The 16,251-nt window shown below is 42.1% G+C and overlaps 1 protein-coding gene across 1 annotated transcript in view; it reads left to right on the forward strand.

Annotated features, from left to right (window-relative positions):
• The window catches only part of LOC306888659 (leucine zipper protein 2), a gene marked incomplete at its 3' end in the record, with an annotated part of 133,558 nt that overhangs the window by 89,442 nt on the left and 27,865 nt on the right, over positions 1 to 16,251 (forward strand). Inside the window, exon 3 of the mRNA XM_079447089.1 lies at positions 4,293 to 4,363. Within this exon, the coding sequence (XP_079303215.1) occupies positions 4,293 to 4,363 (71 nt within the window). The remainder of the gene's footprint in view (positions 1 to 4,292; positions 4,364 to 16,251) is intronic.

A 16,251-nucleotide genomic window follows, 5' to 3' on the forward strand; every position in this document is an offset into this window, starting at 1 on the left:
AAATAATCGATCTCAGCCTGAATTCTGAAGGGGAAGTTAACCTAAAAATGAAAAGTCACGTATGACTTATTTACTTCTGTGGAACATAAAAGAAGATATTTCTTGTGTCTCAATGTTTTTATTCATACAATGGGAGATTGGTGACTGCTTGGTTACCAACATTCTTCAAAATATCCTACCCTTTTGTGTTCCACAGAAGAAAGAAAGTCACATGTAATTGGTAATTGATAACAGAGTTTTAGGTGAATTATCCCTTTAAGCATGAACCTCACTGAGCATGCATACTGTAATCAGTTGCTCTGAAATATTCACATCCTACAAATAAGGCCTGTTTCATGTACTTTGCAATATTTGTTACTCAAGTAGATGGGTAAACTCACTGGCTGAAGTAACAGTTGCAAATAAAAGCACCCTATTATGTGATTGTGTGAGCGAACTCCAAAATCCTTATGAGTACAATAATCTGTTGGATTTTGTACTGTGAATGTAAGAAACCACTAAACCAATACACAAAACACATAGTAGTAGTTGCAATACAGTAGAATGCAACCCATGATTAGCCAAGCAACTATAAAAAACAAAAGTGCATTAGTAAACCTGGCAAGTGGACCTGCAAAGCGGTGCTGGCATATATGGAAACAGATTAGCCACAAAGAGAATGCATTATTGCAGGCATCTGAGCCAGTCAATCAAATACTTGATTGCCTTGTCCAATGGCAGTCAACCAAACACTGGTGTCTGAGAAAAACCATACGCTCCAAATGCATTAAATCTAATTCATAGAGCAATTTATTGTTCTGCTGAAGTGCTTGGAGCGTTAACGGATAAGGACAATAGCGGCGTAAATAAAACTGACAGAAATAGTTTAAAAAAGAAATAGAGCTTTTTTCTCAAAAATACATCTATCGCTGAAATGGGTCATCATGATTTTGATGCAGTTGTGTTTCTGGATGTTCTGTTCATTGAAATTCAATTGGTCACTCTTATCTCCTACAATTCCTCCATGACAATGCATAGTAATGACCAAATAAGTTTAATGGTTCTGTTAGGACGTTATGTGCCGGCTCTAGTTGGATATGCAAGAGCAGCAGAACATCAGGGGCCCGACTGCTGGACTGCAGCCGGAGACACCCTGGCCCTACGCCGAGCTGCTCCCTTGAGTTCAAGTCTGAAATCTCCAGTGGATTTTGTTGTAAAAGCATGATCAACAATGACCTTTTTAGCATGATCTATTATGTATATGTGACCGATTAACCTTTTTGTAGAGCAGATTTACTGTCCATACTGTTTATTTTTATAATGAGATCTCCCCAGAGTGCTGCTCATCATCATTAAACTTCGCCTGATGGAGCCTGTAGTCTTGGCAGGGGTTTGTGGGTTTGTGCCGGCACATTCCTGCCAGCTTGGCCTGAATAGACACTGCAATGCCAATCTCAATACAACTCAACAGCTGCACAGATGGTCTTCCCCTGACAAAGCTTTGCTGCTGTTATTCACTGGAAACACAGAAGTGTCTGAGCGGGAAAGCGACAAAACAACAGTAATGGCCAATACTTGTCACATCTGAAAGTGTCCTGAAGTCAAGTCATGTGCTGTTGTTTTAAGTGCTGCTACATATCTGAAATTCTGTAATGTAATTATGTGGGATAATATCTGCTAAACCTGGGGTTATAGATGCTGTATGTAGTTTCTTGACAGTACTAAAGCATAAACATTGCAGAATTTAGGAAACATGCTAAGTTCACATACAACCCGAATTCCGAAAATGTTGGGACATTTTTTAAATTTGAATAAAATGAAAACTAAAGGACTTTCAAATCACATGAGCCAATATTTTATTCACAATAGAACATGGAGAACATCATAAATGTTTAAACTGAGAAATTTTACACTTTTATCCACTAAATGGGCTCATTTCAAATTTGATGCCTGCTACAGGTCTCAAAAAAGTTGGCACGGGGGAAACAAAGGGCTGAAAAAGCAAGACGTTTTGAAAAGATTCAGCTGGAAGATCATCTAGCAACTAATTAAGTTAATTGTCATCAAGTCTGTAACATGATTAGCTATAAAAGGGATGCCTTAGAGAGGCAGAGTCTCTCAAAAGTAAAGATGGGCAGAGGCTCTCCAATCTGTGCAAGAGTGCGTAAAAAGATGGAATAATGTGGAATACTTAAAAAACAACGTCAAATTGCAAAGGCTTTGCAAATCTCATCATCAGTGCATAACATCATCAAAAGATTCAGAGAAACTGGAGAAATCTCTGTGCGTAAGGGACAAGGCCGAAGGGTGGGAGACCTTCCAGCGTGTTATCAGCGTTCAGTTCAAAAGCCAGCATCTCTGATGGTATGGGGGTGCATAAGTGCATATGGTATGGGCAGATGGCATGTTTTGGAAGGCACCATGAATGCTGAAAGGTATATAAAGGTTTTAGAGCAACATATGCTCCCTTCCAGATGACAGCTATTTCAGGGAAGGCCTTGTGTATTTCAGCAGGACAAGGCAAAATCACATACTGCAGCTATTACAACAGCATGGCTTCGTAGTAGAAGAGTTCGGGCACTGAATTTGCCGGCCTACAGTCCGGATCTTTCACCTATAGAGAACATTTGAGGCATCATTAAATGAAAAATACATCAAAGACCACCACAAACTGTTCATCAGCTGGAAACTTATATCACGCAAGAATGGGACAATTTGAAATGAGCTCATTTTGTGGATAAAATTGTAACATTTCTCAGTTTAAACATTTGTTGTTATCTATGTTCTATTGTGAATAAAATATTGGCTCGTGTGATTTAAATTCTTTTAGTTTTCATTTTATTCAAATTTAAAAAAACGTCCCAACATTTCCAGAATTCGGGTTGTACTTGTTTCTCTGAAAAACAATGCTACAGCCAGTTGTTCTACTTTTTAAATGTGTACTCCATGTCGGAATGTCTGTTTTTGTTTTAGTCTGTGTGATTTCACCCACTACCAAATTATTCAACAGTATTTTAACACCCCAGGTTGCTAGTTGGTGGAAAATACAGCATATTGCAGCCATGGAAGCCAGTAAACAAACTAGGTCAGAGATGACATATTTTATCCGAGCTAAAAGCCTCTGCATCCAACTAAAAACCCTATGACCAGATGCATATTAAGACGTGGATTAAAAAAAATAAAAATCTGTTTACAGTTGGTACTTTTACATGGACAACATTATTTCGATTTTAAAACGATTAAGACAATACTCTGATTAAGAATCTACCATGTAAACAGGGTAACATTTTATTTTAGTGTCTCTTAACTAGTTGCTTATTTAGCATGCATATTACTAGAATTTTAGCCATTTATTAGTAAAAAATTAAGCACATATTAATGACTTATTCTACATGACCTTATTCTACATCCCTAATCCTACCCAATACCTAAACTTAACTACTACCTTACTAAACTATTAATAAGCAGCAAATTAGGAATTTACTGAGGGAAAAGTCGTAGTTAATAGCAAATAAGTGTTCCCTATTCTAAAGTTTTACCATAAACAGATGAAACCGGGCCATAGATTTTTAGACCTGTCAGAGTTAATATTAATGTTGATTACAGGATTTAACAATATCTTTCTTTTTATGTTGACAGTTTTGTTTTTAACAGTAAGAAAACAAATCTGCTCATAGTTGACTGAAAAAAAAGCTATATACTACTAAGAGTTGATCTTGTCTTCCTTGTGACGTGTGCATTCAGTAATATTTTTGTGAGTATCTAATAAATGATTCTGTTAATTCATCATACGTATAATGTTATTAACCAACATAGCCCATGACTTCCCATTGACTGATAAAAAATGTGTATATTTTAATGAAAAAATTGAATGCTCATAAACATCAGAATTCTTCGATGTACAATTCTAGAAATGATCTGAATGAGAGAGGTTTAATATATTTTTCTTTCAAGGTTTTGCATTCCATTATTCATAGTTTATGCTGATTGAAAAAAAAATGGAAATGAGGCTATAATGAGAATTAGTCAGATTTCCTCTCTCCAATCTCACTGATGTTTCTCTTAGGAGGGAAACAGATGCTTTGGAACTGCCCCACCAAAACACCGTTCTCAAGACTTTACTGGTCTTTTCAGGCTTACTGTAAAAATTTAGCATTATAGAAGGTGGTCATACCTTTACAGATGAACTGATCTGACAGTGTCAGCTTCATCTGCCATGTTGAATCCAAAAATAAACAGCTCAGACACTCACACACGAATATACAATATTGTAAACAAAAAATTACAACCACTTTTTTTTTTTTTCTCTACAGCCTCTTAAGAATAATGATGCTGTGCCCAAGAAAGATGTTCAGAGGATTCTGGAGCTCAGTCACAAGCAAAGGTAAAGTTTTTTATTTTTTTTCCTCTCCACTGAACAATTTTTTGCTCTCTCTCCACAGCTCCTACCAAAGCAACTCTCACTGTGTCATTAACTCTCAGCCATTGATCGGACCCAGTCTTTCTTAGAATTGCATTTTCATAAGTAATTAATTTGTACTGAGATTTATAAGCATCACCAGCAAACTGAAGCAGGCATATTTAGATAAATTTTAAAAAAATATTTCAAATAAAGAACTAAACCAAACAGGTAATATAAATGCACATAGTAAATAAGGGAACTTAACAGGAACAGCTGAACAGAATTAACTAATGAGTAACCAAGGAGACTAACTAGGAATTCAAGCAGGCAAACATAATATAATACAAATATAAATATTTACAATTCATGTCAAATCACATTTTATTACTTACTCATGTTGGGCTTGGGAAGATTTTTTTCTTTGAAAAACAGTAATACTGTGAAATATTCTTATGTTTTTACAGCCATTGCCTCAGTCTTCAGGGGTCGTATTCACAAAACATTATGGGCCCTAATCATACACCCGGTGCAATGCAGCACAAGGGTTTTTGCTGGTTTCAGCCTGAATGTTACGGGGCTGACGAGACATGAGGATCCATATGCAAAGCTTTATTATAAAACATGGTCAGAAAACAGGCAGGGTCAGACAGTGACAAACAGGTATGGCAGGGGCAAGACAGAGCAATCCGTAGAGCAAACGTGGGTCGACGATCGGCAGACAATATCCAACAAGGGCGAGGCAGAGAGATAATCCAGGAGAACGAGCAAAAATCCAACGAAAGGTAAACAGTGTCCAAACGGCAAGGCGAAAGGTAAATCCAGGAAACACGGCAAGATAAACTAGGCAAAGCTATGAAAACTAAGAATGCTTGGTAAAGTAGCGGGGCTAGTAATACTCGGCAGCGAGCAAGAGCAAGTCCCAGGCTTATATGGTGTGTGTGTGATGGTGATTGTGAGATGGGCAGTGCAATCAGGGTAATGAGAGATTGGTGCCAGCTGTGTGTCGTCAGTGCAATGCATGATGGGAAATGGAGTCCAATGTGCTGTGTAGTGTGAAAGTCCATGTGGTGAGCGGGTGACCTCTGGTGGTGGGTGAACGGAAGTGCATGGCCAGGATTCGTAACATATCACCCCCCCCCCCCCCCAAGTAGCAGAGGGATGGAGGGCCCGATCCCTGCGGAAGTGGAGTGGCGAAGCAGACGGAACGGGAGCCCACCAGGGCGGAGCAGACGAGATCGGAGCCCACTAGGGCGGAGCAGACGAGACCAGAACCCACCAGGGCGGAGCAGATGAGACCAGAGCCCACCAGGGCGGAGCCCTCCGGACTTGAGCAGCAGACCACCAGACCGAAGCGGAAGGCCACCGCAGGGAGGCAGACAGGGCAGGAAACCATGACAGAGTCTGGGATCTGGGGAGAACAAGGACAGACAACACAAGGAGAGCAGAGACAGACACCACAGGGAGAGCATCCATGGTCTCAAGAGCCTTGGCAGGGCAGGACTGGACCAGAGCCCACCTGGGCGGAGCAGGAGACCCCCAGAGCCAGACAGCTGACCACCACGGCGGAGCCGGAGCCCACCAGTGTGGAGTAGACAGGGCAGAGGATCTCCACAGTAGTGCAGACTGGTCAGGAAACCATGGCAGGAACAGGGATCTGGGGAGAACAGAGACAGACACCTCAGGGAGAGAATCCATGGTCTTAAGAGCCGTGGCAGGGCAGGACAAGGATTCACAGACGGTCTCCATAGCCGTGACTGGGCAGGACAAGGATTCACAGACGGTCTCCATAGCCGTGACTGGGCAGGACAAGGATTCACAGACGGTCTCCATAGCCGTGACTGGGCAGGACAAGGATTCACAGACGGCCTCCATAGCCATGACTGGGCAGGACAAGGATTCACAGACGGCCTCCATAGCCGTAACAAGGCAGGACGTGGCTTCACAGACGGCCTCCATAGCCGTGACTGGGCAGGACAGGGATTCACTGACGGCCTCCATAGCCGTGACTGGGCAAGGCAAAGATTCACAGACGGCCTCCATAGCCGTAACAGGGCAGGACGTGGATTCACAGACGGCCTCCATGGCCATGACAGGGCAGGACGTGGATTCACAGACGGCCTCCATGGCCGTGACAGGGCAGGACAAGGATTCACAGACGGCCTCCATAGCCGTGACAGGGCAGGACAAGGATTCACAGGCGGCCTCCATAGCCGTGACTGGGCAGGACAGGGATTCACTGACGGCCTCCATAGCCGTGACTGGGCAAGGCAAAGATTCACAGACGGCCTCCATAGCCGTAACAGGGCAGGACGTGGATTCACAGACGGCCTCCATGGCCATGACAGGGCAGGACGTGGATTCACAGACGGCCTCCATGGCCGTGACAGGGCAGGACAAGGATTCACAGACGGCCTCCATAGCCGTGACAGGGCAGGACAAGGATTCACAGGCGGCTTCCATAGCCGTGACTGGGCAGGACAGGGATTCACTGACGGCCTCCATAGCCGTGACTGGGCAGGACAGGGATTGACGGGAGGATACCACTGACACCTCTGGAGGTTCTGCAGCAAACGCCGCCACCTGTGGAGGTTCTACAGTGGTAACCTCAGGTTGTAGGTGGAGTTCAGTGACGGTCTCTCTGACCGCAACATGACAGGTTGAGAATACATTGCTGGGCGCCACCACTTTATAAGGGGCTGAAGCGAACACCACCGCTTGGGGAGGTTCTGCAGCATGTGCCGCCACCTCCAGAGGAGCTGCAGTGGGTGCCATCACCTGGGGCAGTTCAGAAATGGTGTATGCGGCCCAAACGCAACACAAAGCGATCCCTAACATGGGAAGCGCTTCAGACAGGGGAATAAATTCAGTGACAGATGGGTTAACATGGGTGGACTTGGGAATACCGGCTGCACGTGCAGACACCAGCGGTGTGTCCCACATGCTGGACACCAGACAGCAAGTGCGAAGGACTGACCTTAAATCCTTAGGTGTGACAGACTCTGGCTGAAGAGCTGAGGCGTGGTGTGACTCTGGCTGAAGAGCTGAGGCGTGGTGTGACTCTGGCTGAAGAGCTGAGGCGTGGTGTGACTCTGGCTGAAGAGCTGAGGCGTGGTGTGACTCTGGCTGAAGAGCTGAGGCGTGGTGTGACTCTGGCTGAAGAGCTGAGGCGTGGTGTGACTCTGGCTGAAGAGCTGAGGCGTGGTGTGACTCTGGCTGAAGAGCTGAGGCGTGGTGTGACTCTGGCTGAAGAGCTGAGGCGTGGTGTGACTCTGGCTGAAGAGCTGAGGCGTGGTGTGACTCTGGCTGAAGAGCTGAGGCGTGGTGTGACTCTGGCTGAAGAGCTGAGGCGTGGTGTGACGCTGGCTGAAGAGCTGAGGCGTGGTGTGACGCTGGCTGAAGAGCTGAGGCGTGGTGTGACGCTGGCTGAAGAGCTGAGGCGTGGTGTGACTCTGGCTGAAGAGCTGAGGCGTGGTGTGACTCTGGCTGAAGAGCTGAGGCGTGGTGTGACTCTGGCTGAAGAGCTGAGGCGTGGTGTGACTCTGGCTGAAGAGCTGAGGCGTGGTGTGACTTGGGCTGATGAGTTGTGAGTTGGGTTAATTCATGATGGTTACTTGTGACTTGGCTTGACTCGTGACGATCAACTGCCGCTGGGCTTGACTTGTGACCATTAGCTGTGGCTTGGCTTGCCTCGTGGCGATCAATTGGTTCTTGGCTTGACTCGTGACGATCAACCGGGGCTTGGCTTGACTCGTGACGATCAACCGGGGCTTGGCTTGACTCGTGACGATCAACCGGGGCTTGGCTTGACTCGTGACGATCAACCGGGGCTTGGCTTGACTCGTGACGATCAACCGCGGCTTGGCCTGACTCGTGACGATCAACTGCGGCTTGGCTTGACTCGTGACGATCAACTGGGGCTTGGCTTGACCTTTTAACATTGGCTGTGACCTGGCTTGGCTCTTTAACACAGGCTGGGACTTGACTCGGTTCCTTAACGTGGGTTGGGACTTGACTTGGCTCTTTAACGTAGGCTGGGAGTTGACTTGGCTCCTTAACGTAGACTGAGACTTGACTTGGCTCTTTAGCATAGGCTGGGACTTGACTTGGCTCTTTGACATAGGCTGTGGCTTTACTTGGCTCTTGAACAATGGCTGGGACTTGACCTGGCTCGTGACCGGCAGTACTGACACTACAGGGTTGTGTTGTGGCCGCCCTTTTGTGAGCGTGCTCTAGCGCGGTTGATAGAACACTATTGGGTGTGGTATCTCGTTCCTCCGCGACCCCCACAGTGAACATTGAGCCAATAATCAAGAAAGCATATTCCATGAACTGACTAAGAGATGAACGGGGACCCTCGTGGATTAACTGTGACTTGAGTGGCTGATTAATGCCCTCGCAAAAGAAGTCTATGAGTGCACAGTCCGGCAGATCAGAAAAATAGGCGAGGTCTAAGTACTCTTGTACATAAACCTCGAGCGGTCGCGAGCCCTGCTCGAGGGTTAATAGCATCCATGCAATGTCCATACCTGGCCAATATCCACAAGAAAAGCCGCTGGATCCTTTGTTGGCTGAGTATTCTGTTACGGGGCTGACGAGACGTGAGACATGCGGATCCATATGCAAAGCTTTATTATAATACATGGTCAGAAAACAGGCAGGGTCAGACAGTGGCAAACAGGTATGGCAGGGGCAAGACAGAGCAATCCGTAGAGCAAACGTGGGTCGACGATCGGCAGACAATATCCAACAAGGGCGAGGCAGAGAGATAATCCAGGAGAACGAGCAAAAATCCAACGAGAGGTAAACAGTGTCCAAACGGCAAGGCGAAGGGTAAATCCAGGAAACACAGCAAGATAAACTAGGCAAGGCAAGACTATGAAAACTAAGGCCCGGTTTCACAGACAGGGTTTAGCCTAAGCCAGGATTAGGCCATAGTTCAGTTAGGACATTTAAGTGATTTTTATAAACGTGCTTAGAAAAAAACATTACTGGTGTGCATCTTGAGACAAAACAAAGGCACTGATATATTTTAAGATAAGTCAGTGCAAATTTATTTCAGTTAAAACAGCTCAGACTTACATTTTAGTCTAGGACTAGGCTTAAGCCTTGTCTGTGAAACCGGGGGTTAGAATGCTTGGTAAAGTAGCGGGGCTAGTAATACTCAGCAGCGAGCAAGAGCAAGTCCCAGGCTTATATGGTGTGTGTGTGATGGTGATTGTGAGATGGGCAGTGCAATCAGGGTAATGAGAGATTGGTGCCAGCTGTGTGTCGTCAGTGCAATGCATGATGGGAAATGGAGTCCAATGTGCTGTGTAGTGTGAAAGTCCATGTGGTGAGCGGGTGACCTCTGGTGGTGGGTGAACGGAAGTGCATGGCCAGGATTCGTAACACTGACGCAGTTCTCATTTTCCCATCCTGCACCGCGTTGTTTAAATAGCAAATGCATTTGCGCCCATTTGTGCGCCCATGGGCGTGCTGATCTAAAAAAGAGGTGTGTTCAGGCGCATTGTTGGCGTGTTGCTATTTTGAGGAACTGAAATAGACTGTGCCATAGACCAACTCAAACCTAGTCTAAAGTCAATGGCGCAATAATTTTTTTGTTATTTAAAGAGCGCGTTAGTAGAAAATGCGCCTCTGGACAGGTCCACAATGTGCGTTCACTTTGCTTATTACACACAGGGACGCGCAGAAGCACACAAACAATGCACATATTAAAATTTAAAGGATTACAGTGTAAAAGAATATTATTGTGTAAGCTACATAAATAATAAAATGTCATACATGTCATAATGTATAGTCATTGCGTGTATCAGAATTAGTCTACCTATTTGCTTGCGCATGAGCAGATCCATTTGCTCTCTGGAGACGTGTTCAGTCTGTGTGCCTTAAAATTCCGGCGTTTAAATAGCGAATCTGCCATGGCACAAGCGCATCTCGCTCTTAAAGAGAATGGGAGATGAGACTCTGATTCGTTTATTGCACGTTATGCCCAAAAACACACCCATTTCTCATTAAGAGAATAGGGACAACCCTTTTAGACCACGCGCAGACCATTTTTCCCATCGTTATACTAGCAAAAGTGGATTCGGAAACTCCCTAAGTGCACCTGCACCTGTTTACACTAAGTGCAAATAGCTATAGCTATATTAGATTCAATTTTCACTGTTACTTGTTGCAAATAGTGGCAATTATCTGCACTTCAGTGTTGTATTAAATTATAAAACAGTATGCAATAATAACGTATTGAGTGTGTATTATAATTTTAATTCAAATTATTAAATGGATGTGCAAATGTAAAACAAAACCAAACTCGACACAAGAACAGCTATTTCTTGCCCAACTTGTGCATGAAAAGGACATAAATTAAAGGGACATTGTCATTAAAGGCTTCTAAAATGTTTGCGGACAATATTTGGTCTTAGTGGCTTAGGAGTCCTCTTGAATACCCTAACTTCACAGATTTAGGAGCTGGTTTTAGTGCTTCAATGCTTTGTGTAATACTTTGAGTCCTAAAATTAGGATTGAACCCATTTTTTTTCTTCTTAAAAAGGGAGATACTTTTAGCCTTAAGATGTTTTGGGAACATGGCCCCAGCATGATCCTAAAGAAATCATTCTAAAACACTTATTTGGTGCTCAAGAAACTTTTCTTATTATCAGTGTTAAAAACAATTTTTTTGTTATATACTGTATATACTTGTTTATCAGGATTCTTTGATTAATGGAAAGTTAAAAAGAACAGCATTTATTTGACAATTTCTATACATTTAATGCTTGCTTAAATAACAACAACCACCATAATATTAATAATAATAATAAAACTAATTACTAACACTAAACTGTTGAATGGTGGCGTAAATGTGCAACCTTGAGCACTAATTATATTGATTTAGGTTAAATGTATTATTTTATTTGTATCATTTCCAAATGAGCAGCACCAGAAAATAATAATAATAAAAAAAACTCTAATATAATGCATTTTCATTTTTAAAAAGTTTGGCGACAAGTATCTCAGCCCATGTGGTTTTTCAGTCAACTTTAGATGAAATGAACTGTGAAGGAAACAGTGCTCTGAGAGACTCTTTAATGAATTACTTATTCTCACACGCCAACATCAGTAATTAGAGACTGTTAGCAACTGTTTACATGCGTACGGCTGTAGACAGATGCTCTGCCATTTGTCGTATATATCTAAGGCTCTCTCCGTGACTGTTATTTCCCAGTTTCAAGAGCAACAGGGTTCTTTAACACAGCTTTTATGACCGTCTCAGTTTAAATCAGATTAAATTGTCATGGGTTTTCAGTGATATAAAACTACAGTGCACTCAGGAAGACTCGTGGTGGCATCATGGCAACAGATTGGATCCATCAGGGTTCAACCATGTTGGCTGCGGAGAGTTAGTGACAGAATTCAATTTGCCCCAGTGTCATGTGTACGTAACGGCTTATATTTTCAACCCCAATCAACAGCAGACAGATATTGAAATTCAAGGCAGATGTGCTGAAGTTTCTGACCTTCACTCTCTTGATTAAAATGACAATATAAGCACCTGGTAGAAAAAGAAATGGGCAGACCATCCCATGGACATTTGTGATTACACAAGTCAGGAGAATGACAATGGATGCTGTATTTCACCTGCAAGTTGGCACACGGTAATGTTTCTCCGGACTTAGTGCAGAATAGATGGAAAGAGTCAAAAAAATCTGAGATCACACTGAAAATCTGGGATTCAAAATCTAATATAAATGTGCAAATAAACAAAGTTTTAGGATTTTTAATGAATAAGAAATATTTCCAGCATAAAAAAAACATGCCTATGCATACAATTAACTGCAGTGTCCAGCTGAAATGAAGAGTAAAATGACAATGTTTATTCTTCACACAAATGGTAAATACAAGGGCAGGTTATTAACAAAGACTTGAGCTCAGTTATATTTTATGCCCCTTCACCTACCCCTCTTGAAACAGAGTGTCAAGGGGTAGGGGTGAAAATATTCCTCTTACAAATGGGACACCACTACTATAATGTTACACGTCATCATATGTCATCTAGCTCCTACAATACACACATATATACTGGTGTGCATTAAGCCTGTCACACACCAAGCTGACGATCGGCCAACGTGAGAAGGGTCTCGCTGCAGACTTCCACTTGCACTCTCAATACTTGCACTCTCAGACTTGCACTCTCAGACTTACACTCTCAGACTTGCACTCTCAGACTTACACTCTCAGACTTGCACTCTCAGACACTTGCGCTTATTTTCCTCCCATACCGCAAAACGTGGGATAATGTGGCTTGTGAATGGACTAAGATGATAAAGAGGAAACTCAATATGCTCCTCATCATAATTAAAATGTACAGGCAGGTGAGCCCAGAATAAACGCAACATGCAAAGTTTCACATTAAGCTTTTTTCCAAATAATCGGTCTACAGCTCTTTTCAGGGGTTCAAGCACGCAGTGCTGAAACCCTATTGTATTTGTTAGGATTTTTATTATTATTATTATTATTATTATTAGGGGTTCAAGCATGCAGAGTGTTCCTATTATGTGTTTTATTTTAAATGATTTTCTACGGGAGGAAAACGTTTAACGAGAAACTTTGTGCATTGCGCATTCTGCAGTTCTGTAGCCACGGATTTGCAGGTATTGTCTTTTTCTCCTACAGATGACTTGCAGGACCCTGTTCATTATTGTACTAAATTAGTTTTAATGCATTTTAGCGCATTGCATACTTTTAATATCACTTAATGCATTTCATAATGCACAGTATATCTGCTGGTCTGTATCTTTGTGTCAAGATTTATAGGCTAATGAATTGTCTTTATCATCTTAGTCAAAGACTATAGAATACCCTTAAGTCCCTTATTATTATTATATTAAATTTAGACAATTATGCCACATTATGCATTTTGCTGTATGGGAGGACAAACAGTTTGCGTATTGTGTTCATGGCTGTCTGCTTGCCTTGTTGTACATTTAATAATAACTATACATCGAATTTTATCTTTTAATTGCACTTAATGTATCTTAATACATTAAGCCATATTAAGTGTTTATGGTTTTCCACGGGAGGAAAACGCTTAACGAGAAACTTTACACATTGCGTTCATATTCTGCAGTTCAAGCCACGGATTTGCAGGTCTTGTCTTTTTCTCCTACAGATGACTTGCAGGACCCTGTCCGTTATTGTACTAAATTAGTTTTAATCGTTTAACCACCACATCGTCTTGTCTCCATTGGCAATGCACACGATTTGTGTCGGATGCAAGTGACGTCGCAGGCAGCGGAAAGCGCAAGCGGCGATTGCAAGTGATATTGTAATTTAGTTTCTTTTTTCTTGTCTTCACCACCTGGCTACTGTTGTAAAATGTTGAGAGATTAAAACAAAAAAATAATCAATAAATAGAACTAAATAAAAAAGAAAAAAGACTGCAAGTGACGTAACTCGCGGAAGCGCAAGTGTCTGAGAGTGCAAGTCTGAGAATGCAAGTACTGAGAGTGCAAGTTCAAGTCTGCAGCCAGACCCTATTGCCAACATCGAGCCATTGGGGAGCGTTCGTCGGGCTACTTTGTTTGCACAGTATAGCATGAGCTGCTTAAAATAATCAAAGTTATCAAAGTTACTGATATTCAAAATGGTAAGCAAGCACTGCTTCCTTTGCATTTTGTATATCTGCGTTTATCTCGTATATCTTTGTTTCGGTTTCTCCGTTTGAATAACAAATATTTACTATTGACTGCTGATATAGACAGCTAACTCCTCTCATGGAGGCGCAGAGTGCACGTGTTCAGTTTGCAGTCGGCTGAAGTCTATGCGGTGTGTTCACGTGCAGCTTTTTTGTCCGACACTGCTGACGCGAGGTGACAACACCGTCGGTTTTTGGCGCCGCTAGTTCTTTGAAGTCGGCTTGGTGTGTACTGCTTTAAAGCCTTACCATTCTATTAATGTGCTGCTTACTGACACACACACACACACACATATCGGAGATCATGCAGGTCACAAATCCAGAAGCAAAGACGCTGCCCCGTGACTTTTATTAATAACAGTTTAAATACTGAATCGCTACATTACATTTTCCAGCAACAAGAGAATTAAATCACTGTTTTTGAAGTAAACTAACTCATTGTAAAGGGAGATGCACAGACGCGCGTACATGCAACTTTAATTTCTCGAGACACCCTTATTGAAGGGGTTCAAATTTGATTGGGTCTTATTTTCCAGCAGTTACTTGCACAATACTTGTGACCCCAAAACACTTTCTTTTAACATAGTGCAAGATTTGTAAATTAAGGCATTTGCATGATATGACCAGCTCCATATGTATGGCTTTTTGGATGTAGTAAACTTGCTCATTAGCTCACCTGGTACAGCACAGCATTTGTGATGCTGAAAACTTGCTCATGAGTACTTTGAGCTCTTTCATCGAGTGCCATGACTTGAGTTTCAAAGACTCATAGAAGGAAGCTAAAACTGACATTGTTGCTTCAGCCGGCATAATAAATATTGCTAGATTTACATTTGTGTGTTTTAGATAAAACCAAACACATTTTTAGTACCACTAATGGGAAATTTCACTTTTAAGTGTGCTGCGAAACATGCAAGAACTAAAATAATCATTTTGCAGAAATTGTGCCATGGGCCTGGGTTGAACATCTTGATTTCAGATTCTTCACTATTTCTAGCAAAAGGGGTTAAATACAGAAAAAAACTTTTAAATTCTGCTTTTCATTCAAATTGTTGTCATAATCATGTAAAGCACTGGCAGTCTCAGACATCTGGGTCCCACTTTATATCAGAATATTTCTTTTATAATTCACATGCTGATATAAATGAGTCATTTAACAAGCAAGAATAAGTATGGCTCTTATGTCTCATTAAACTAAAAATAAACTTTAAAATGAGGCTGCAAGCAGCAATTAATAGAATCCAGTGGGCATAAAAAGACATCATAAAGTAGATGAAAGAGTAAAGGCCTTGACCTAAATGGTGCACTTGATATGGGCTTGCAGTTGTGTGACCTTCACATGTCTGTGTCTGTTAAATCTATTTAGGCTGTCCTTTTTGTCATTTTATGGTTCCAAGGGTCCTCATGAGTACACCCCTTGTGGCTAAGATGCAGTGGCCTTTTGTGACAAGCTTACATTTTGATTTCTAGATCCATCAACTCCAATCTTATAAAATTTTGTAAACATATAAAAACCATTTCGAAAGATGGCATGTCAGAAATCTCATTTGATCAATTGAATAAGCCGTTCAAGAAGGATTTAGCCTCTGGTTTTGCCTGAAATGTCAAATACTGAAAAATATCTTAATTGTGGAACTTGGTGGTCCTTGAGGCACATTTGTTTCCTATAAGGTGAATGACTCTCATGTGAAATATTAAGTCTTGAGCTCAAACAGCGTAGTGGGGCTGATGTTATGAATATTGCAAATTTATCCACTAGTTGCTAGGCAACCATACATCCCATCCATCCTAAAATTACAGAGAATGCAATTAGCCAGGACCCCGCATGCATGCAAAGTTTGGTGAGTTTTCACCATAGGGACAAAATGTTGGTTTATAATAAGCTTGCCCCTTCATCCTTGCTTATTTATCTCCAATTATTTATTTAATTAGACTGTTTATTTCAAGAATGTTTGAATGACCAAATTCAATTTGTGTTTGTTTCTTTTCCTTTTGAGCCTTTAGTGGGCAACAACTCCAAGATTATAGTGAACTGTCTTATTAGAAAATGTAGTAAATTTTAGTTTTAAACAACGCAGTGCAGCTGATTAGATTTTAGTCTTCAATCAGTTCTCATTCTAAAGAACAAAACAGCTAGTGTACAGTGTGTGGGCAAACCCTGCATAATATGATAGGGTGT

The sequence above is a fragment of the Barbus barbus genome, assembly GCF_936440315.1.
Source record: "Barbus barbus genome assembly, chromosome: 22".
NCBI classification, from domain to species: Eukaryota; Metazoa; Chordata; class Actinopteri; order Cypriniformes; family Cyprinidae; genus Barbus; species Barbus barbus.